General features: G+C 52.9%; 1 protein-coding gene across 10 annotated transcripts in view; it reads left to right on the top strand.

Moving 5' to 3' along the window:
• Nucleotides 1-23,360, top strand: part of LOC138754277 (polyhomeotic-like protein 2) — a 227,968-nt gene that overhangs the window by 145,312 nt on the left and 59,296 nt on the right. For 7 of the 10 annotated variants that reach the window (XM_069918298.1, XM_069918297.1, XM_069918296.1 and 4 more), the window contains 2 exons: nucleotides 15,059-15,316; nucleotides 22,598-22,756. In XM_069918298.1, coding sequence (XP_069774399.1) covers nucleotides 15,218-15,316; nucleotides 22,598-22,756 — 258 coding nt within the window. In that variant the 5' untranslated portion in view covers nucleotides 15,059-15,217. Of the gene's footprint in view, nucleotides 1-1,152; nucleotides 1,258-15,058; nucleotides 15,317-19,749; nucleotides 20,159-22,597; nucleotides 22,757-23,360 lie in introns of those variants that run through there. The other 3 variants (XM_069918294.1, XM_069918299.1, XM_069918300.1) reach the window with 3 other exon arrangements.

Genomic DNA, 23,360 nt, shown 5'->3' with positions numbered 1-23,360 from the left:
TCAGTTTTTTTTTTGGATGTCAACCACACTAAACCTCTCTGCCAGAGGAGGTACTGGAATCGGACACCATCTGCATGTTTAAGAGATGGTAGACAGGCAGGTGAATAGACAGGAAAAAATGTCAAGCAAATGGGATTGAAGATGAGCAGTTAGGTTAGTGTGGACATGATGAGCCAAAGGGCTCGCACTTCGAGGAAGTTGGATGGTGCAAGGAAATGTTAATCTTTCTGTTGATGGGGCTGGCATTGGAGGAGGCTAAGTTAACTAATGTGTAAATGTGGGGTCACGGTCTTGGTGGGGTTTGTCCACAGACAGTCCTGCTAGTGGGTGAGATGTCCAATTCCAACCTCTGAAACACATCTGTCACACCGACCCTAGCCTCTGCCCCGTGACAACCTCTGCCCCAGTGCCAGCTATGGCCTGTGAACAGGGGGATCTCCTCCTGACACTCCACCAGCACTGACCCTCAGGACAGTCATGAGGATAACCAGATGAGGTTGTGGGACTAATGTAGGGGACTGGGAGGAAAATGGGATTTACACCACTCATAATGGGGAGGGAGGGCTGGCTGGTTGGACAGTGTGGGGAAGAGAAATCTCAATGATCTTGGATGAGCCCTTGAAGGGCAGGTGCCTGGAGGGGTTCGGAGTGCAGAAGGTGACAGTCTCTTATCAATTAACGGAGTTGCTGTGGACTGATTTCACTGTTTTCTCTGTGCTGCCACTGTGATTCAGTGACAGCTCCATGGAAGTGGTGGGAAAAGGCACGGGGGTTTCCTGGGATGCCTGGCATCTGCCGGACACTGTAGGATTGAGCCAGAGGATTGTGAGATGTGCAGATCTCTCTGCATGGGAAACCAGGCCTGTCTACGTGGAGACAGTGAAGCCCCCAGCACTGGCGCCACAGTTGACCCATGGGGCTGGTTTCTGGGGAGGTAGGTTGGCCCTGCAGCTGGCGGCTCAGGAAGGATTCCTGGGTTGAGCTGTGGCCAAGACTGGGTCATTGCTGTCTGGACAAGAGGTTAAAGAAACGAGCCCAAGAACCTTGTCTCTGCCTGAATCAGAGATGACAATAACACAGTTGGGTTGCTATAGTAACCAATTAGAACTGCATCCATTATCACACTGACCCGTGGGCTTGTGCTGTAAGCAGAGTTGCCAGTCACACTTTACTGCACATCAAAGTGGTTTGGAGCAACTGATAGATTTCAAGGTTATCCCACTGAGTGTGACAGTTCTGTGGGCTGGGGTCACGCTTGTAAGTCTTGTACTTTACATCTACCTGGGGCTTGTCGGTGTGAACGATGGTCATTGTAAATGCTGTGCAGTTTGTGTGGGGAGAGCTTGCCATTCTCGTCTGCACTGTGGGATCCCATAACTAAAGTATTATAATACTGGCTTCACAGCCACAGATTCATCAACAACCTTCCAAAACAACCCTAGAACAAAGGATTGGGCCTCTAGGGGAATGCTAGTGTGCTGCTGCTCCCTGCAATGGCCCTGCCATCATGTGGAAAACCTGGGGTGTTTTCAGGGAATCCCATTGACACTTTCAAAGTCCCATTTAAATGGTGTTTTACTGAACCAGATGCTGGCGCGTCAGTTGTCATCAGTGTCTCTGGCCACTGTTTCCATGGAGACATTTAAGGTTTGCTGTGGTCAGCTGATCGGTGGGACTGGGACATTCTAGGCCCTATAAGGACTTACAAAGCTGTTCCCATGGAGCCTCACAGGAGTTGGATTAGATGACCTAAAGCTGTACGAAGAGCTGTTAAAGGTGCCTTTTGATGAGGAGGGAGAAGGGAAGGTGCAGGGTTGTCGGGAAGAAGTGCCTGAGCTTGGGGCACAGGCCCCAGCATTGAGGAGGGGAGGATGACCTGACTTTTCTCCCTGCTAAGGGAGAAATGAGGAGCACTGCACTCTTTAGAATTCTGCAGGTGAGTTCAGTAAGGAACAAGGAGCCAGGGAGAGGATGGTGAGAGGGTTGGGGGAAGTCACTGATGACAGACAGTTTGGGCACAGTTTGCTGTGGCTGCTCTGGAAAGACCTATACCAATGACCCATCGCTTCCCATCCAGTCAGCACACCATCTCTGGAGGTGCTGTCATCACCAGCCCTGCCCAGTGCCAATCTGTGCAGCCCCAGCATGAGGGTGTGCTGGTTTCACACCTTGTCTGACCTTGTCAGGTTGTTCTTCTCTTTTAAGTTTGTTTTCTTTTGCTCCAGACTCCAGCATCTGCAGTGTCTTGTAAAACTTTTACTGGACATTGGTGCTTGTGCTCCATCTTCTTGGCTTACAAATATCTCTTTGATGAATGTCCAAATGCTGAATCTCTTCATGAAAGCAGCAAGACTGGAGTTCCACACAGGGTCAGATGTGAAAGGGCAGGAACAGTCTTGCTAGTGACCCTGATGTCTTCCCCAGGCTTGTGTTGGTATGATATACAATCGTAGCAGCACGCACGGCTGTAATGCAACCCTTTTACTGAAGCTTGAAGGCGAAGGCAAGGTGCTTTGTAGCAGGATCGGTTTACTGGCCATAATTGGCTTGTCCTCAGTAATGATCTGGCATGCAGGAGGATTGGGTTGCACACATTGATGAGGTGCCCCTCTTTTCTCCATCTCAGTGAGAAGGTGGTTTAGCCATGGTCTAGGTGGGAGCTGCAGACACCCATCTCTTTTCCCACCCCCACCCTCCAACCCCAGGGCAGCTGGGCATATAGAGCTTGACCTGCCCCTTGCTCTGTGTGACCTGATCTGGTGAGAACCCCCCCCAAGCTGGGCTTTCTCCTTGCCCCCTCCCCACCTTGGGGTGGTGATGATGGGAGGAAGGGAGATAGGTTTTACTGCTTCTGCTGAATTGAACCTTGTCTGCCTTCTGGGACCAGGCCCTTGGGCACCTCCCTTGTTGAGAAAGTGGTGTTGCCAGCTCCCCTCCCCACCCTGGTTGGTTTGGGGATGCTGGGTGACTGGCACTGCTGACATTGACTTTGTCCGGCTGCTCTGTGAATAGTGCATGTTCGTCTGCCTAAAACTGTGCACTAACCCTTTCTCTCTCCATGAATGCTGCCTGACCTGTTGAGTCCCAAAGCCTTTCAGAGTGAGGTGATGCCCACAAGCCAGTGCTGCCAACCAGCATCTCCAAGGGTGCAGGGGAATGTGCGGAGGATCTCAGTGAAACTTGGTGCAGCTGCTGTGGGAAGGACCACCGACTATGGTGGAGACGGAGAGACTAGGTCCTGTGTAACAGCTGCTAAAACACACCATTGTTTGAGGTGGTGATGGAAGTGACGTTGATGCATTGTCAGGGAATGTAATGCAATTTAGAAAAAAATCCTAAATATTTATTGTAGATTTTATTAATGAAATGTAGTTTTGGGGAACTAAGCTAGGGAAAGGATTCTGGATGCGTCTCTGGATGACCCAAGATGCTCTTTGACAAAATCGGAGCCAGCTCTCTCTCTCTGTGAAATACATTGAATTTAAATGTCTGCCTCTCATCAGAAATAATGTGTAAACTGAACAGAATATTTTGTAACCATAATCACTAATTAGATTTGAGCTAAATCTGCTTTAAATGCTTAAAACTGCAGCATGTGAGCTGTTTTGTTCTGTTTTGGTGCATATATAATAATGCATCGAGAATCGTTGCTGTATACATGTCCAGTTCCACACTCTGAGCCCTGCACGTCAGCGATCAGAGCCCAGCCGCTAATGTCTACCGCCCAGCTATTGAGCAGAGAGAGCCACTGAGGCACCAAGAATTCAAATGAGACCTGCAGGTTCCTATTCCTTCCCAACCCCCACTTGTTCCCCCTTCCTTTTAACCCACTGTAGTAACTCCCAACACAATTCTTGGACGGGAAGCAGTTGGAAAATTGATCGCTTCATTTTAGAGAAGGTTGTGGTGAAATGTGAGACCTTCTGTTTATTTAGCAATAATGGGATTGACCTTTTTTTGTATATTGTGTGTGTGTGTGTGTGTGGTGGAGGGGGGTGTATTTTCTGCTTTTGGTGGTTTCTGTGGACAGCGAAGGAGTGAGTCATTGACCACTGGTGATCCAGGTAGGTGTGATGCAAAATACATCTGTACTTGGGTTAAACATGCTCCCTGATTTGTTTTACATTTGTGTTTCTAGAATCAGGTTTTGGGGAAACTACAGAAATTGTTTCCTCTTTAAGGTCTGGGGGCTGATGATACAAAGTGATTAGCATATTCCAGAATGCTGGTAAATAATTGATAGGCTGTTGAATGGGTGTTTTCTGTGCCCTGAGCAGTGGATCTCTCCCTGCTCTGCAGTGGGTGGCTGGTACTGTGGAAAGGGTTAAAGACAGTGGACTGCTCCAGATGATTGGTGGGGAGGACCAGAGGCCAAGTCACTGACTACTGTCCTTTCAACAACCCTTTCAGTGCTTTTGTGCTCCTGCATGGTTTGTTGATGTTACAGAGAGTGCAGTCAGGCACACAGTCTGCTGTGACCCCTGCATCCCGCAGTCGCGAGGAAAAAGGCAAAAAACAAATTGGTTGTGGAATGTGGCTGCAGGGTATGGGGATGATGCAATGGATCGCCAGCACCCTGACCCAACCTGCAATAACCCAGGAACACTAGTTGATGCATGAGGCCCGTGAGGTGAATATAGTAAGTGGTAGATTGAAGTTGTCACCATCCCTGCCGATTGTCACTTGCCAACGTCTCACCTGAGGTGGCTGTTAGTTGCTTTGGCCCGTCAACCTGCTGGGAAAAGATGAAGAAGATGGTATCTTTGAGAGATTGAAATGCAAAGTGGTCAAAATAGTCTTCTCAGATTTTAATGATTTTTGTTTCTGTTGAACTCAGTGAGGTGATTTTTTTTCTGCTATGGCCTCAATTATCTGGTGATCTCCAGACCCACCCAATATCTGTCCAGTTATGTGCACAGCTCCTGTACGTCTGCTGGCTAGGTATTAAACTGACCTCTCACTGCCTCCTTGGGGGATGAAGTAATTCCCAGGATGTTTGCTTTCCCTTTTTATAAAGTTTCAAACCAAGATGTGCTAATCCTTGTGGAGATGTGGAAAGGAGTAAAGAGTGAATGCAATTTGCACTGTGGAAACCTGTGGGGTCGGCCTGTTCCTCCCCATGTGCCACAGCTCCTTGTTTGGGCAGATGCGCCACTGACCTCTCATGTGCATCAGGAGGTGCCTGCAGGCTTGGAGAGTGCGGGTCAGGTATTATCGTGGTCAAGGGGCTGTGACATGACAGACAGATCAGTGAACCAATGGCTCGGGAGAAATGGTGGGAGAGTGTGGGTCAGGTATTATCGTGGTCAAGGGGCTGTGACATGACAGACAGATCAGTGAACCAATGGCTCGGGAGAAATGGGTGGGTTTCGGTTTCTTGTGTGAGGCATTGACCAGGGAGTGGGCAGCCAGGGCAGGTGTCAGAGTGACTGGTGTATGATGATGAGTCAGGGGATAACACACTGACGGACCAGATCAGGCTGGTTGATGCATATGCAATCTCCCACCACTTTGGCCTCGTGCACTGTCCTGGAATGCAAATCAATTCACAGACAGGTTCCACAAATAGATAGAAACCCTGGCATGTAATAGTCTATGATTATAGACCTGCCAATGGCTCTCTTCCCTACATTTTCCCTTTGAACAATCCTCTTCCAATTGTGCCCCACTAGTTTTCCTTGGGTGTTCCAAGATTTCTCTCCAGCACCAAGGACCTCTTGTCCATTTCATGGTCATTTGCAGGTTGCTGTTAGTGGGATCTTGTTGTGCACAGTTGGCTCTGCCCTACTCTGGACATGCTGAAGTAGAGGTGAAAGGTGCATGCTTGCAGGTGTGCCTTGCAGTGCAGACTGCCATGGAGACATTGATATAGCCTACAATCTGTCAAGATCAAGGCGTGGGTCTGAGGGGGTGAAGGAATGTTGGGACATCACCAGCTGCCAGGCCACACAGCCCACAGTGTGGTGTTCCGTGCCCTTGGTTATAACTTCTCAACCAGCCTGCGCAACATTTCCTACTTGTTCAGTCTCTGTCACCTTGGGTGCAGGTTAAAACATTCCAGAACAGTACTGTACAGGGCCTTCAGCCTACAATGTTGTGCTGACCCATGTAAACCTACTCCACAACAATCTAACCCTTCCTTCCCTCACCCATAATCCTCTGTTCTCACATCCAATTGCCTGTCTGAGTCTTTGTACCAGCTAGGAGTGGAGATATGGGTCTCTGGGGTGGGGCGGGGGAGGGGAAGAAAGACCTCCCCAAACCCCCTCAATTGGTTAGTGCCATCCATGCACTGGTTCTAGATCCATCTCTCCACCCACGGTCAACAGCCTTTGTTAATGCAAAGCCAGCTCTGGAGTCCGGGAAAAGAACCTGCTTGTCCAGCCCAATGGCTTCCCCCAAGCACATTCCTCCTTCACATTTCCCAGCCCAAGACTTTCCCCACTCCCTCCAGCTCAATTGACAGAACTGCTGATGTACAAATTCAGCATATCTGTAGCAGCAGTGGTCAGGCCCTGTCAATGAGAGGAAAACTGCCATTGCTCAACCTATGGACCATGACCTATTCTGTGAGCAAGGGTTGGGATGTTTATCCATGCCTCTGGCATAGTGAGTGCATTTAGTCCTTCAGATTGGAGGAGGGAGGAAAAAATGTCCTCCCCATGAGCAGAGGAGTTGGAGCTGAAAGTGTTTCCCAAGAGGGAGACAGAGGGTGAGTCTTCTCACATGGCAGAGCTGAAGGGTTGTGGTGTGGAGATTCACAGGGCTACAGAAGATCCATTCCTGGCCCCTCTCTCTCAGAAATTCAAATTGTAGCAAATCCACTCCTACCAGCAATTAGGAGTGATCTCAATTACACGGGTGTCCTCTGGTCCCTGAGATTGGCCTGTGGTTCCTTGGGTCCCCAGGAGTCGTGCAAATGAGGTGCAGAGCCAGTCTACAATGTGTTTAAGGTTGAAAAGTGGTGTGGCAGCTGTGTTCTGGGTGCAGTGCTACTCGCTGCATAACATGAAGGATGTGGAGACTTTGGAAAGAGTGCTGTCTGGATCAGCTAGATGGAGTTAGTCAAACTGGAGAATTGGAGGCTGAGGGAAGAACCAGAGGACGTTACAGCCCATCGGCCCTTCTAGTCCATATCCATCCATACCTCTCCCATCCATGTACCTGTCCAAATTCTTAAATGTTAAAATTGAGTGCATTCAAACAGGCAGCTCATTCCACACTCCCACCGCTCTCTGTATGAAGAAGTTCCCCCTAAACATTTCCCCTTTCACCCTTAACCCATGTCATCTGGTTTGTATCTCATCTACCCTTAGTGGAAAAAGCCCATCTACATTTACTCTGTCAACCCCTCTTATAATTTTGTAAACCTCTATCGTCTCCCCTCATTCTTCCATGCTCTAGAGAATAGTCCTCACCTGTTTAACCTTTTCCTGTAACTCAGTTCCTCAAGTCCCAGCAACATCCTAGTAAATCTTCTTTGCTCCCTTTCTATCTTATTGATATCTTTCCTGATAGAAATTTATAAAATTGAGAGGCATTGATAGGGTGGTCTTTTTCCCCAGGGTAGAAATGTTGAATGCTAGAGGGCATTGGTTTAAGGTGAGAGGAAGAAATTTTAAAGGACATTTGAGGGATCTGTCAGCTGGTAGGTGCCTGGAGCAGCTCCGTCTCCCTTAGGCAATCCCTTACTAATCACAGAGCACCTATGGCACAGGGATTATTTGAGGTGGGATGTGATTGGGGGAAAAAAAATAGTTTGAAAACCATTGGTTTAGACAGACTGGTGACCAGGCAGGTCCAGGACCACATACAGGCACAAGGGTTTAGTTTAGATTGGCATCTGGGTTGGCACAGATATTGTGGACTGGAGGGCCTGTTCCTATCTGTTCTATTTTTTCACAGCATATTTAACCTTGAGGTGCTTCATAGTCATTGCAGCATAAAAGGACATTGTTTGGCCCATGCTCTCTGTGCCAGCTCACCACCAGACCAACTCCAGGTCTAACCTCATCCCTCTGTCACCTTTCCACTCCATAACGTGTCCATTTCCCTTGAGGTTGAGATCGAATCTGCCTCTCTCACCTGTGGCTTTGCATTCCTGATTCCAGCTGCAGGGTAAAAATTGCCTTCCTGTCCTCACTCTTCATTTCCTTTGTTCTTGTGACTTCAGCTCCTTGACCCCTCCATCAATGACAATACCTCTCTGTCCACACCCCTCATTGTTTTGTCAACTTCTGTCCAATTTCCTCTCAACCTTGTCTTCACCAGAGAGCAGTTCCATCCTCCCCAATCTCATCCTGGGAATCACTCTTGAGCCCTCTTACCCTCCAACAAAGGGATCAGTCATTGAACCTAGTTCCTGAGCTGAGGCTGGGTTAGTTTGGTGAAGCTGCTCCTGATGAAAGTTGGAACGATGTCAGCCTCAAACTGTCTTAACCCTGCCCTGCCATTTTCAATAAGAGAAAATGCTGGAAACTCGGCAGCATCTTTGGGGATGGGATCCGTTTAACACTCCAGGTGGAAGATGTTTCATTAGTTCCTCGCCATGTGCAATGACAATTTCCCTTTATTTCACCCTGGCTTTCAATGGTCTCACCAGAAAGCATCTCCACTGCTGGCCTGTTGATGCTCTGCTGCGTTGACCACTTCCACTAAAGCCTGGTCCTCCACATTGTTTGCTCCAGTTTACACGGTGGCTTCGGATCTGTTTATCTTTCCAGAGAGCTCGATAAGTGGTTATTGGAGGAAGACGGCTATTTGCTACTGGAAAGATTAGAACGCGGGGGGCGGGAGGAACTCTTTCCAGGAAAGGAGAGGCTCTCGCTTCCCGAGAGGGAGACTCGTAATGGTAGAGCCGAATGGCTGTGGTGTGAAGACTCCCAGGGCTCAGGAATAACTCCCCATTCCCGGAGGTTCACAATGTGGCCGGGTTTCCACTGCAGGCGGGGGAAGTGAGTGTTGGGTTGTTAGTCCTCGAGGAGGAGGTGTCAGGTCGCACATCAGTGAACAGAAGCCCCTTTGTGGACTCTGCAATTAGCTACATCTGTAATGTAATAGGCGGAATAAAGCAGCTCTCTCTCCCGGCAGAGCTGGTCACTAAATGCTCTGTTGTTGCGAACAGCCGCCACTTACCCCATGACGGCTGTTTTATGGCCTCCTGTTGCCTCCGGGGAGGGGCGGGGTCGATGGGAACCGCGGCTGTGAGGGGGGTGGGGGGGGTGGTCGATGGAACCGCGGCTGTGGAGGGTGGGGGGGCGGAGGAGAAGGTGTCCCAATCCACGCTGCTACCTTTCAGTTGGGGTAGGCAGGGGGATGGGCCGGCTCGCCTGTGGGGAAAGCCCGTGGATGGCCAGACGGAGCTGGAGGTGCAGGGGTCTGGGGAGGCGGCAGGATCCGCAGGGCACTGTGCCAGTGACGGGCCGAGCCCGGGGAGAGGTCAGTAGATGGGTGTCTGCGCTGTCCGGTCCTTCGGCCCTCCGCATCCGTGCTGGCCATCGTCCACCAATCTCACGTCAGTAGTCCCATGGATAAAATCTGATGAAAAGCCGTTGACGTGAAATATTTACGCGACAGGCCGAGTGTTTCCAGCAGGTCCTCGATTGCCAAGGATGGTGGAGCAGCGGAACGGTGGCAGGGACGTGACTGGGTCACGCACCAGGGTGTGACACTGAGCAGGTGGAAGGAGGCCGTGCCTTGCACCGTCCAGGGGTGGGCGAGCGCATTCAGGAAGGTGCTGGGTGGGGTGTGGGGCCACAGTTGGTGAGTCGAGCCCTACGGAGCTGGGTTTGGAGCAGGTAACTTGCTTTGCGTATCATGTTGGGCTGGATGGCAGGGCGACTGCCTCCACCACATCCAGGTGGGTCAATGGCTCACAACAGTCCCCGGTCCGCCCCCGCCCCTCTCCCACCATCATTTTAAAATACAGCAAGCTAACAGGCCCTTCCGGCCCCCGAGCCCGTGCTGTCCAATACACTGTAAACTTGGGAGGGAATCTGGGTCCGCCGGGGAAAACCCAGGCAGACTCCGGGAGAACGTACCGACAGATACTGGCTGAAATCTTCCCACTTGATTTCAGTGGTTTTCAAACTGCTGCGTTGCCCCCAAAGCGATGACATTGAATGTTCAATGCAGGGCGAAGAATTCTGTATGTTCCAGTGGAGGGAAGGAGGCTGCAGAGGAAGGCCAGGTCGGCTGGACAAGTGTGAACATCCTCCCTGATCCAGCTGATGCGCCTGTCATCCATATTTCACGAGAAGCAGTTCCATTATTCATCTCTCTGTAACTCCACCAATTAGTTTTAAACAGGGGGATCTTGTTTTAACTGCAGTGATGTACTGACATCTCGACTACTTCCATTGGGACCCAGTGATTAAACATCAGATATTTAAAGATTTTTGTGTCAGGTTCGGAGCTGAGGGAGGCCCAAGTTAATGGGGAGAACGGGGCGGCCTCTCTGGAGACCTTCTGCCGCTGGAAGCTACAAATGGAAAATAGTGGGACTTCCTTGTGTGGAACTACCCGTTTTGAATTTCCTCACAGTGCTTGGAATTGCTCTCCAGCCACGTATCTTCACTCGAATCCTGCCACCTTTCAGGTGGGGGGGGGGGGGGGGGTGGGGGAGTTGATGGTCCGGCACTGAACCCTGATGTCCCTGTTCCCCAAGAACCGAGGGCAGTCTTTCTGCTATCACATCTGTCGGCCTCAACATATGTAATCCTTAAATGAAATTAGTAAATAAGCCACAACCTCTAAACATGTCAGCTGCCTCAATACATCTGCGAAGACACCACTCTTAGTTGTACACATTAAAAAGCAACAATACATCTGGGAGAATCAGTTTACCATGTCAACCTGATCGTTACTAACTCGTTTTACCCATGATCTGCCTAACATTAATGTCTGAAAGTCGCGTGGTCTTGTACAAGGAGTGTGTAACAGGGCGTAGCCGCTTTTACCTGAGCACCATGCCAATCTAGACTGTCCTACCCCATATCCCTCCATGACCCACACACTCCTGACACGATGAATCTGCTTTCATTACCTCCCTGACTCGGTCGGTATCTTTTTCAAAATCCTAAATTTCTTTTTTCCTTGAACGATTGCCCTCATATTGGACATTTCCGGCATGCGGGTGGCTGGGGGATAGATTTTATAAACTCTCGGCTATCTGTTGAGCTCCAGAGGAAGCAGTTCATGTTTGTCCACCCTCCTGATGAGCATTTTCTCCAATACCTACCTTTCCGGCACGGTTCCACCGAACTGCACATGGCTTCCCAGTGTCGAGACCGAGTGTCAGGTCTGTAATTCGTCTTCTTCGCTGGCCGAGCCACAGCGGAGGAGCTTGGAGTTTACTCGCCCCCCAGATTCCTCCGCACATGAATGTTCCCAAGGCTTCTGCCCGTTACAGAACTCTTCCCTCTTGCCTCCAACACCTCGCATTTACCCGCCTTTCTTTCAATTTGAAATTCCAGTTGAGAGCCTTCGCCATCCTGGCGCCGTCTGCTTGGGTTTCTCTCAGTGTCTGCTGGGTTTCTCCCCCGTGTCTGCCTGGGTTTCTCCCCCCGTGTCTGCCGGGTTTCTCCCCCGTGTCTGCCTGGGTTTCTCCCCCCGTGTCTGCTGGGTTTCTCCCCTCGTGTCTGCTGGGTTTCTCCCCTCGTGTCTGCTGGGTTTCTCCCCCGTGTCTGCTGGGTTTCTCCCCCGTGTCTGCTGGGTTTCTCCCCCGTGTCTGCTGGGTTTCTCCCCCGTGTCTGCCTGGGTTCCCCCACCTCCCCCCCCCCCCCCCGTGTCTGCCTGGGTTTCTCTCCTTGTGTCTGCCTGGGTTTCTCTCCGTGTCTGCTGGGTTTCTCCCCATATCTGGAAGGATGTCTCCCACCGTTCAAAAGGTACCCGGAGTGTCGGTTAATGGGAGTAAACTGGGCGGCGCGGGTTTGTGGGCCGAAAGGACCCGTTACCGCCCTGTATGTCGAAATTTAATGATTTAAAAAAAACTTTGTGGGATTTTTGGAGAGGGGAGGGAAGGAGCGGATCGTGTGTTGTCTGTGACCGGAGCTATGCGCCCAGAACCCGCTCTCACCGCTGTGATTGGAGTTGTTGAAGCCTTAGCCCAGTCCACTTCTCATTGTCTTTACCACACATCGTCTCCTGGGCCTGAATGCCGGGCAGATGCTGGGGTGATGTGGGGCTGTGCTCACACGGCTGTCGGCGTTAATGGGAGTCACCGTCGGCACCGTCCATCGACCCCTGGACAACGCGCCCGCTGCTGAGACATTGGCATGTAGGCGATGAGTTGCAGCTTGGTTTGGATGCTGTGAATATTGAAAAGTGACAACGCCTTTCAATCTCTCCTGCCCCGAGCTGGTCACTGGCAGCTGACAGGGGTCAAGGAAGTGACACCTGGGTGATCTCACTGTGGAGAAGAGGGGCACAGACCTTGCTGCTGCCCCGTTTTGCTGCCCGAGGACTCGGGCGATGTGTGGCTGGGCAGCGCAGGGAGTTGGTTCCTGTGCACACTTTAGCTCTGCTCCTTCCCGCGCGAGGGCCAGGGTTGGGTGAGGGTTTTCTTGGACTTGTATTGCAGGGAAACATGTTCATTGCCCAGATCTTAGTCTGTACTCTGTAGCTCTCCATATATGGGTGGTAAGCGCTGGTATGGACAAAGTTATCGGTGACCCTGCTCTTAGCACTTTCTCTGGCATTGAGTTCCTTGTTCTCTGCTCCCTGGCTGACGGGAGGTCCTCGATCTCTTCCCCCTTACCCCAAATCTTCATCCTCCAGTTTGATCCTCCTGGCAATCTCCCGCTGTCTCTCAGCTTCGAGTTAATCTGGTTGTGTTGCGGGTGAAAACGACCCTCGCACTGCAGCGGCGAGGTGTGTGGGCGTGAAAGAGGGTGTTGGGGACGGTTCATTTACCCTGTGGTCGAGGATTTGGCGAGGGCAGCGATGGTGAAATCTGTTTGCAAAGGGCCTGTAGGACGAGCGATTACAAGCTTGGTCGGGGCAGAGGTTGATCTCCACACGTCTCTCAAGGGCCATCAACCAGGAGCTGGTCGTCAGGCAGGAACTTGGGGGGAGAGGGTGACTGCAACAAAGCTGGGTGAAATCAAAACAGGGCAAGACTGAAGAGAGCGGACGTGAGGAAGGGATGTGCGGAATAGTTTCTCATAATTAAGAGCGAGGGAGGGGCGCTGGGCTTCTGGGAGGGGGGGGGGGTGTTGGAGATTGATCAATGCAGTCAGTGCAGCCCTGAACCCTGCACCTGCATTTAGTGGGGCTGCTCTGAGTGTGAGACTGTAATAAAAGCCAGGCTCTGCTGTGGAGTTCACAGAGCTGTGGTTGAACAAAGTGCACGGTCCTGAGGAAAAATGTTGGATTATAAACGGAACAATTTGGGGGCGGGGGGAATTCTTAATGAACATTCGAACCGGGAAGCGGTGTGAGATTTCCTGAATCGGCTTTCAGGAAACAATCATGAATCACGTTCCAACCGAGGTGATGAATTGACCTTTTGTCCTTGGGGCAGTGTTGGTCACCCCAGTGTTGGACACGGGCTCCTGCTTCAGGACTGAGGGAATGCCACACAGTCACGGGTGGAACGGAGCCGTATCCCCTTGTGGGGGGCGACAAAGCCTGTTCTTCAAGCCCAGAGTCATTCTGACTTCAGTTACTTGTCTTCTGTCTCCCCCCCCCCCCTCTGTGGTCTGTTTATCTCCTCCCCCACCCCTTCTCTCTCTCTCCCCCCTCCTTTTTGAATCATTTTCTACGTTTGCATTGATCTGCCCCGTGGTCTCCCAGCACATCCAAGCCCAGCTCCCTGCTGTGGACCCTCAGCAGCATTGGGGCGACGCAGTCCTTCAGGAGCCAGCCCTGCACCGCAGACGTGTCAGGGTTTAAAGGAGAGGGAGACTGTGGGGCAGGAGGGTCAGTCAGACTGTGTCACATTTCTATATGGCCCGGAAAGAACATTTAATTAGCTGTGAACGTTCCTGAACAGGAATTGGATGCAGAAGTGTCCAGCTCTCATGCACCAGTGATGGAGGAAGGGACGGGTGTGTGTGGCCGGGGTTCAGCACCGAGCCCATCTCTCCCCGGGATGGAGACTGCAGGCACTAACGAGTTTAAAGTCTCCGTGTCGAAGGCCCCGCGTGCCCTCGGAGGGGATTGAGGCGCTGAATTGACCCGGTGGCCTGAGTTATTACCTCTAAGTGAGCAAACATCTGGGAGAGGGCACTGATGAGTGGGTTCTGGTTAATGCACCACTGCCACCCCTTCCCTCCCCAATCTCTCATCCCTTCTCCATCCTTTCCTCCGTGGAGCTCCACCGCCACCCCATGTCCACTACCGTTACTGCATTGTTCTCGCTCCGTGGAGTTCCACCGCACACTGCCGGTACTGCTGTCTGTTCTCGCACCGTGGAGCTCTACCGCCACCCCATGTCCATTGCCGGTACTGCACATTCTCACTCCGAGGAGCTTCACCGCCATCCCATGTCCACTGCCGGTTCTGCAGTCTGTTCTCGCACCGTGGAGCTCTACCGCCACCCCATGTTCATTGCCGGTACTGCACATTCTCACTCCGAGGAGCTTCACCGCCATCCCATGTCCACTGCCGGTTCTGCAGTCTGTTCTCGCACCGTGGAGCTCTACCGCCACCCCATGTTCATTGCCGGTACTGCACATTCTCACTCCGAGGAGCTTCACCGCCATCCCATGTCCACTGCCGGTACTGCAGTCTGTTCTCGCACCGTGGAGCTCTACCGCCACCCTGTGTTCACTGCTTGTACTGCAGCGATGCAAGGACTCATTGGGACGTCGAGTTTTTGCAGGCCATTCGGCCCATTGAATTCATACTGTCCGTTTCATCCCACCCCAAATCTCTTCACCCACACACTGGAAGGCAGCCAACAGCCAGACTCTGTTAAGCTTGGTCTCTGGGGGATGGTTCCCTGGGGAGAGAGGTAAGGAGGGTGAGGGTGAAAACGAGGAATGTGAGGATGGGGGAACGTGTGGCTGATGTTCTTGAGCCCCAACACTCACTGAACCCTTTCTCTGTCATGCAGGTGTGAGGTGTAGAGGAAACGTTGGTGACGACGGAGAACCATCTGGTGGAGCGGAGTGTCGTTGTGGACAGAAGGGAACCAGCTGGCGGTGTGGACAGCTTGAGCAGACAGAGGGGAACTAGCCAGTAGAGTGGACAGCGGCTGTGATCTCAGGGCAGGATGGAGAGTGAGCAGATCACCAGTAGTAGCGGCAGTAGTGCCCGGTCTGGGCCCCAGATCTCAGTGTACAGCGGCCTCCCTGATCGCCAGACTGTGCAGGTAACCAGGTGGAACCAGGGTCTGGGATGGTCATCGTTCTGCTCCACGCATCTCTGCACTCAGATCACTCAGCCATGCCTTTGCCGCGCCTGGTGATCCTGTGTGGATCGAAACTCCTTCCCTACTCTGCCTCTATGAATAGCCCCCTCGGGGGAGGGGTATGGGAGTGGGATGGATTGTGGGGAACCATTGGGGGGGGATAGGAGTGGGGGGGTGTGGAGGTGGTGAATTGTACCTTGCAGGGGGAGGTTAGTTCCCATTGAAAGGCTGTGGCCTCTGGGTCAATCGCAATGAGCAGCAGTTCTGGCCTCTGTCTGCACATGGTTTGCCTTGCTCAGGATCCCTGGTCTCTGCTTCCCCTTTCCCCACAGAACCCCTCCCCTTTCACTCCCCCCTTTCCCCCCCAACTTCCCCTTGAGGGCCCCCTCTATCTCTCCCTCCCCCTCCATTAACCTGAGTGAGGGTCCACTTCTCTCCAACCTCCCCCATCCTCTCCCCCCCCCCCCCACAACATCCCCCCCCCCCCATCAGTGAGACAACCCATAGGTCATAAAGTGAGATAAAGTAAAGGCAACGTAATATTTCTGGAGTTGAAAAAAAAGGAAAGTCTAAAGACGCTGTAATTGTTGTGAACCCACAGAGATGGTGGAGGAACTCGGCCGGTCTCGCGGTGTCCAATGTTTTGGGGCTGAGCCCTTCTTCATATGATAAAAAGCAGACAGGTGTCTGAATGAAAGGGTAGAGGAGGGAGAACCTCATCTTACCAGAGTCTGATTATGTCGGGTGGTGCGTGATCTCACACTCATGGATCATATCCGTGACAGGAGAAGGGAGAGTAGAGTATGGTTGGGGTGGAATAGGTCTTTTACTATGTAGCTGGAGTCGATGAAGGGAGGGTGTGTGTGATGGTCGGGGCTTATGGGCAGACCAGTTTGTGCCTACACAGTGATACAACTGAGAAGCTGAACCAAAACATAGAACACTTCCGTACAGTAACATAGGTGCAGGATTTGGCTATTGGCCCTTCAAGTCTACACCGCCATTCAATATGATCATGTCTGATCAGTGCCAGGTTCCACTTAACCACAAGGGCCAAATCTAACCTACTCTTAAATATTGACAAGGAACCGGCCTCAACCACTTCCTGTGGCAAAGAATTCCACAGATCCACCACTCTGAGAGAAGAAATTTTTCCTCATCTCAGTCCTAAAAAACTTCCCCCTTAGCCTTCAACTATGGCCCCTGGTTCTGGTTTTTCCCAGCATTGGAAACAACCTTTCTGCGTCTAGTCTGTCTAAACCCTTAAGAATTTTATGTTTCTATAAGATTCCCCCCCCCCCCCCTCTTAATCTTCTAAATTCCAGAGAATACAAGCCTAGTCTATCCAACCTTTCTTCATATGAGAGTATCCCTGGTATCAGCCTAGTGAACCTTCTCTGCACCTCCTACAAAGAAAGGATATCCTTCCTCAGATAAGGCGACCAAAACTGCACGCAGTACTCCAGGTGTGGTCTCACCAAGGCCCTGTACAGGTGTAGCAGGATCTCCCTACTCCTGGACTCAAATCCTGTCGCTATGAATGCCAACATACCCTTCGCCCACCTCACCGCCGGCTGCACTTGCAGGCCCACTTTCAACAACTGATGCACAGCAACACCCAAGTATCGCTGCATCTCCCCTTATACTAAACAGATACCATTTAGATAATGGTCCTCTTTCCTGTTCTTACGCATTTATCCACATTATATTGCATCTGCCATGTCTTGGTCTACTCGCTTAACTTGTCCAAATCACTCTGCACCCTCCTAGCATCAACACAGCCAACCCTGCCACCCAGCTTCGTGTCATCTGTAAATTTTGAGATATTGCTATCTATTCCAACATCTAAACAACTGTGGCGCCAGCACAGAGACCTGTGGTACCCCACTAGTCACTGGCTGCAATTCCTAAAAGAACCCATTTATTCCTACTCTTTGCTTCCTGTCTGTCAACCAATTCTCTATCCACCTTAATACCATCCCTCCTATATCGTGCTTTTCAAGTTTGTACTCTAGTCTTCTGTGTGAAACCTTATCAAATGCCTTACTAAAGTCCAGATATACCACATCCACTGATTCCCCCCAATCCACTCTACTGGTTACATCCTCAGAAAAACTCTATTAGGTTCGTCAGACATGATTTTCCCTTCACAAAACCATGCTGACTACATCCGATGATACCATTACTCTCCAAATGTACTGCGATTGCATCTTTAATAACTTTCCCTACGACTGGTCTGTATTTTCCCGGTTTCTCTCTCCCTCCATTCTTAAAAAGTGGGGTTACATTGGCCACCCTCCAATTCTCAGGAACTAATCCAGTATCTAAGGAGGTTTGAAAAATTATCACTGATGCATCCACTATTTCCTGGGCTACTTCCTTCAGCACTCTTGGATGCAGACCATCTGGCCCTGGGGATTTATCCACCTTTAATCCCTGCAATTTAACTAATACATCCTCTCAACTTACAATTATTTCCTTTATTCCCTCCCTCACATTAGATCCTCAACAATTTCCTGAAGATTAGTTATGTCTTCCTTGGTGAAGACAGAACTAAAATAGTTATTCAGACAGTCTGCCATACCCTTGTTCCCCATGATTAACTCATCCGTTTCTATCCGCAACGGACCCACATTTGTCTTAACCAACCTCTTTCTCTTAATATATCCTATAAAAACTTTTACAGTCATTTTTTAATGCTCCCTGCCAGCTTCTTCTCATATCCTCTTTTACCTTTCCTAATTAATTCTTTTGTCCTCCTCTGCAGGAGGATAATTCTCCTAATTATCAGGAATATTTTTTTGGGCTAGTTTATATGTTGCTTCTTTGGATTTGATCCTCTCTCTGATTTCCCTTGTTAGCCACGGACGCGCTACCCTCCTTCATTTATTCTTTCTACAAATTGGAATGTACGTCTGTTATAATTGCTCCAATCTATCCTTAAACAATGGCCATTGCATTTCTACCATTAGTCCTTTACGTACCATTTGCCAATCTATTTTAGCCAATTCACATCTCATACCATCAAAGTTCCCCTTCTTCAAGTTCAGAACCTTTGTATCTGACATTCCATTCTAATGAAGAATTCCACCATATTGTGGTCACTCTTGCCCAAGGGGTTCCTCACAAGATTGCAAGTTAACCCTTCTCCATTACTCAGTACCCAATCTAGAATGGCTTGTTCCCTTGTTGGTTCCTCAATTTAGAAAATCGAAAGGTGTGAATGCAGCTTGGAACATCACACAAACTTCCTCCCCTCCACGGACTCCATCTACACCTCCCACTGCCCAGCACACCCCAGACACACTGCCTTCTCCCTCCTCCCATCGGGGAGAAGGCTTCAGATTGGCCACGAACAGGCTTAAAAAATTCTTCCATGCAGGCATGAGGCTCCTGAATGAATCCCCCATGTCCGTGTTCTCTTACCACCCTTCCTCAGTGCTAATTGATCTTTCTTCTCCGTGTCATCCCACACTCTGTAACTGGTCTTCACACATGTGGATGAATGTTAGAGATAATCCTGCAGAAGAACCAGATTCCCTCAGTCCTCTGAGCAGGTGAAGGCACTGCTGACCTCAAGACAGGTCAGTGGAGTGACCGAGGAAGCCATTTGGATAGTTAGTCATGGACAGTGTGAGCAAGGCTAGGACACTCACACTGTCCCTGGGATCTGATGCTCACCCTTGTCGTTGTGCCTCATTCCCTCCCTCTGTGCACCTTTCTCCTCTCCCTCTCCACCCTCGCACTGTGTGCACATTTCCCCCCTCCCTCTGTGCTGTTCACTTTCTCTACCTTACTCTGCACCCCCTCCCCTCCCCTCCCTCCCTCCCTCCCCTCCTCCCCCCCCTCCTCCCCCCCTCCTCCCCCCCCTCCTCCCCCCCTCCTCCCCCCCCTCCTCCCCTCCTCCCCCCCCTCCTCCCTCTCCCCCCTCCCCCCTCCCCCCCTCCCCCCTCCCCCCTCTCCCCCCTCCCCTCCTCCTTCCCCCCTCCCCCTCCCCCTCCCCTTCCCCTCCTTCCCCCCTCCCCCTCCCCCTCCCCCCTCCCCCCTCCTTCCCCCCCCTCCCCTCCCCCTCCCCCCCTCCTTCCCCCCCTCCTTCCCCCCTCCCCTCCCCCTCCCCTCCCCCCTCCCCTCCCCCCTCCTTCCCCCCTCCCCTCCCCCTCCCCTCCCCCCTCCTTCCCCCCTCCCCTCCCCCTCCCCTCCCCCCTCCTTCCCCCCTCCCCTCCCCCTCCCCCCTCCTTCCCCCCTCTCCCCCCTCCCTCCCTCGCCCCTCCCTCCCTCGCCCCTCCCCCTCCCTCCCTCCCTCCCTCGCCCCTCCCTCGCCCCTCCCTCTCCCCTCCCCTCCCCTTCCCCCTCCTCCCCCTCCCCTCCCCCTCCTCCCCCTCCCCTCCCTCTCCCCCTCCCCTCCACTCTCTCCCTCTCTGAGACGAGTGTGTTGACCCGGCGGGAGGAAGCTGGAGGGTTGGAAACGAGGCAGCAGGTGGTGAAGGGGGTGGAGATGATGCGCTGAAGGCAGAGCCCGATGAGTTGCTGCCGGAACAGGTTGCAGCGATGAGCCGGCCGGGGCAAGCCGAGTCGGTGCGAGGTGCCCGGCCGTCGTCCCACACGCCGAGGTCGGACTGGAGTCTCGGCCCCGCGGCCGGGCTCATCTCCCGGACGCTTTCCCGCTCCCTGCTCACACCTTGAGGAAGGGCTCGGAGCCGGAACGTCCTGGGGGGCCGCCTGGGTTCCTCCAGTGTTTGGAACCACGGCATCTCCTTCAGCCAAGGAGGGACGGAGCCAAACAAAGGAGATGTGGCCACTTGCGTGAGCGACTCGAACGGGGCCGGGGGGGAGGGGAAGGGGGGGGGGGGTGCTGTGGCCATGGGGCGGCCAGGCCAATGCTTCGCTTTTGTGGCTGCTTGGAGCCCAGCCCGGACCCTGCAGCATCGCAGGAGCAGGGGGCTTGGATTGGGGTTCCGCCGGAACCCCCCTCCCCGTCCCTGCCCCAGGCCGATAATACAGGAGGTCGGAGCCTGGGGGGAGAGGTCGGCGCGGGTGTCCCTGCTCTGGCCGCGGGGGCTCAGATCCAGGCAGCGGCCGCGAGTTCCCCGTCTGTCCCCAGACAGCTGTGGCTCCGTTGAAACCGAGGCGCAGCCACTTGGACCAAGCCTCCCTTTCTCGGCGGCTGGGACCCCCCCCCCCCCCCCAGCTCCGGGACGAACCCCCCCCTATCTCCGGGATGACACCCCCCCCACCTAGCTGCGGGACGACCAACCCCCCCCTGTAGCTCCGGGTCGACCTCCCCCCTAGCTCCGGGACCACCCCACCCCCAAGCTCCGGGACAAATCCCCTAGCTCCAGGATGACCCCCCCCCCAGCTCCGGGACGACCACCACCCCCCCCGCCCTAGCTCCGGGATGACGCCCCCCCCCCCGCCCTAGCTCTGGGACGTCCCCCCCCAGCTCTGGGACGAACCCCCCCCCCCCCAGCTCCGGGACGACCCCCCCTAGCTCCGGGACGACCCCCCCCTAGCTCCGGGACGAAACCCCCCCCCCCCCAGCTCCAGGACGAACCCCCCCAGCTCCAGGACGACCCCCCCTAGCTCCGGGACGACCTCCCCCTAGCTCCGGGACGACCCCCCTGCTCCGGGACGACCCCCCCCTAGCTCCGGGACGACCCCCCCCTAGCTCCGGGACGACCCCCCCCTAGCTCCGGGACGACCCCCCCCTAGCTCCGGGACGACCCCCCCCTAGCTCCGGGACGACCCCCCCCTAGCTCCGGGATGACCCCCCCCTAGCTCCGGGACGACCCCCCCCCCCAACTCCGGGACCCCGGCACCCAGTCCCCATGCATGTGTCCGCTCTGCCCAGGGGAAGGAGGCTCTTTCCGGGGGGGGGGGGGGGGGGGGTTTGGTGGGGAGATTAGTGCATTTATCAGGATTGACCCACATTTTACAGATATAAATTATGTTTCCATAAATACGCTATTTAAATAAATTCTCCGTGTAAAAGAGGAACCAAATGAGGCCAATGTCTGTGGTTCACTGATTATTCAGGAATCTGATGGCCGAGGGGAGAAGCTGACCTTGTGCCGCTGGGTGCTCGTCTCCAGGCTCCTGTACCTCCTTCCCGATGGTGAAAGTGAGAAGAGGGCCTGGCCTGGTTGGTGGTAGAGTCATTGAGACACCCCATCTGGTAGATGACCTCCATGGGAAGAGGCTGATGCCTGTGATGGCCCTGGCTGAGTCTACAACTCTCTGGAGCCTTTCCTGTCCTGTGCATTGTTGCAACTGGCCAGAATGCTCTCCACCTGTAGAAATTTGCGTCTTTCACTACATAGCAAATCTCATGATCTCCTCCACTGGAGAGCCTTCTTCCTGATTGCCTCAGGAAAGATCTTCAGCTATGCTGACTCCCAGGAAGTTCTTTACTGTATCCACTGCTGAGCCCTCGATGAGGACTGGTTCATGTTCTCCTGATTTCTCATTCCTGAAGTCCACAATCATCTCCTTGACTTTGCTGACGTTGAGTGCAAGTTTGTTGTCATTACATCATTAAATGAGTTGATCGATCTCCCTCCTGTACACTTCCTCACTGCTGTCTGTGATTCTGCTGTCAACCATAATGTCGTCGGCAGATTTGTAGATAGCCTCAGAATTGTGGACAGCTACACAGTCGTGGGTGTAGAGAGAGCAGAGCAGTGGGTTAAGTACACGTCCTTGAGGTGTGCCTGTGTTGATTGTCAGTGAAGAGGAGACATTGTTACCGATTCGCACTGTCTGTGTTCTTCCGATGAGGAAGTCGAGGATCCTGCTGTTGAGGGAGGTGCAGAGGCCCAGGTCCTGGAGCTTGCTGACCAGCGCCGAGGGGGTTGATGGTGTTGAAAGCTGAGCTATAATCAGTGAAGAGCAGCCTGATGTATGGGCTGTTGTTGTTCAACCTTCCATGGAAGGGACAAGTGAGGAATTGACTGGTTCCTCCTGAAACCCATTCCATCAAAAAGGTCTTCGTCTCTGCAGGAGGTTTGTGTTTTGTTGGAGTGGTCTGCGTGATTTGGATTCAGTTGGGACGGTTTGGTCAGTTAACATTTGTACTAGTCAGTTTGTGTGCTCTTGGAACGGTGTGCCCACTGGGCGGAGACGGTGCACCCACTGGGCGGGGACAGTATGCGCGTTGGCAGGGGTGGTTCAAGCGACGGTGCGGGCGATGCGAGGAGCATTGCCAGGTTTGAGGCCCACCCTGATGGGCCTATGTCCTATACCCAGGTGATACAGCAGGCTCTCCACCGACAGCCCAACACCGCCGCCCAGTACCTACAGCAGATGTATGCAGCGCAACAGCAGCACCTGATGCTGCAGACTGCAGCCCTCCAACAGCAACACCTGAGCAGTGCACAGCTGCAGAGCCTGGCAGCAGTGCAGCAGGTAAGCAGTGGGGGTGTGGTGGGGGTTGGGGACAGGGAGGTGGGGCTGGGGGAGGGGCGGGAGGTGGTGGAGATGGGGGCAGGGAGGAGGTGGAAGAGAGCCTGTGCAGAGGGGTCCAACACCACAGGGATGGTCTGAGGCCTCGTCCTGTGCCGGTGCCAGCAGTGAGGTCTCTGAGCCTGGGCACTGGAGAGTGGGTCCTGACCTGATGTGGTCACTACGGCAGCAGAGCCAGGCTCAGGAGTACAGTGTTGCCAGCAGGGATTGAGATAACCATGCGAGGTTATTGTCATAGACAGAAGTACAATGCACAGAGGGTCCACCATTCTTACCTGTTGCAGACACAAAGGTACAACGACTGATCGTATCTTCATTAAATCTCCACAATATGCCAAGACAGAAAGATTTCAATTTTAAAAAAAATTTAGACGTACAGCATGGTAACAGGCTATTTGGCCCACGAGTCCATCTCACCCAATTTATACGCAATTAACCTCCACCCCCAGCACGTGTCGAATGGTGGGAGGAAACCATAGCCCCCGGGGAAAACCCACACAGTCATGGGGAGAACGTAAAAAACTCCTTACAGACAGCACGGGATTCG

Source organism: Narcine bancroftii, chromosome 2 (assembly GCF_036971445.1).
Source record: "Narcine bancroftii isolate sNarBan1 chromosome 2, sNarBan1.hap1, whole genome shotgun sequence".
Lineage (NCBI taxonomy): Eukaryota > Metazoa > Chordata > Chondrichthyes > Torpediniformes > Narcinidae > Narcine > Narcine bancroftii.
The sequence above is the reverse complement of the archived record's forward strand: the minus strand, read 5'-3'. Positions and strand labels throughout refer to the sequence as shown.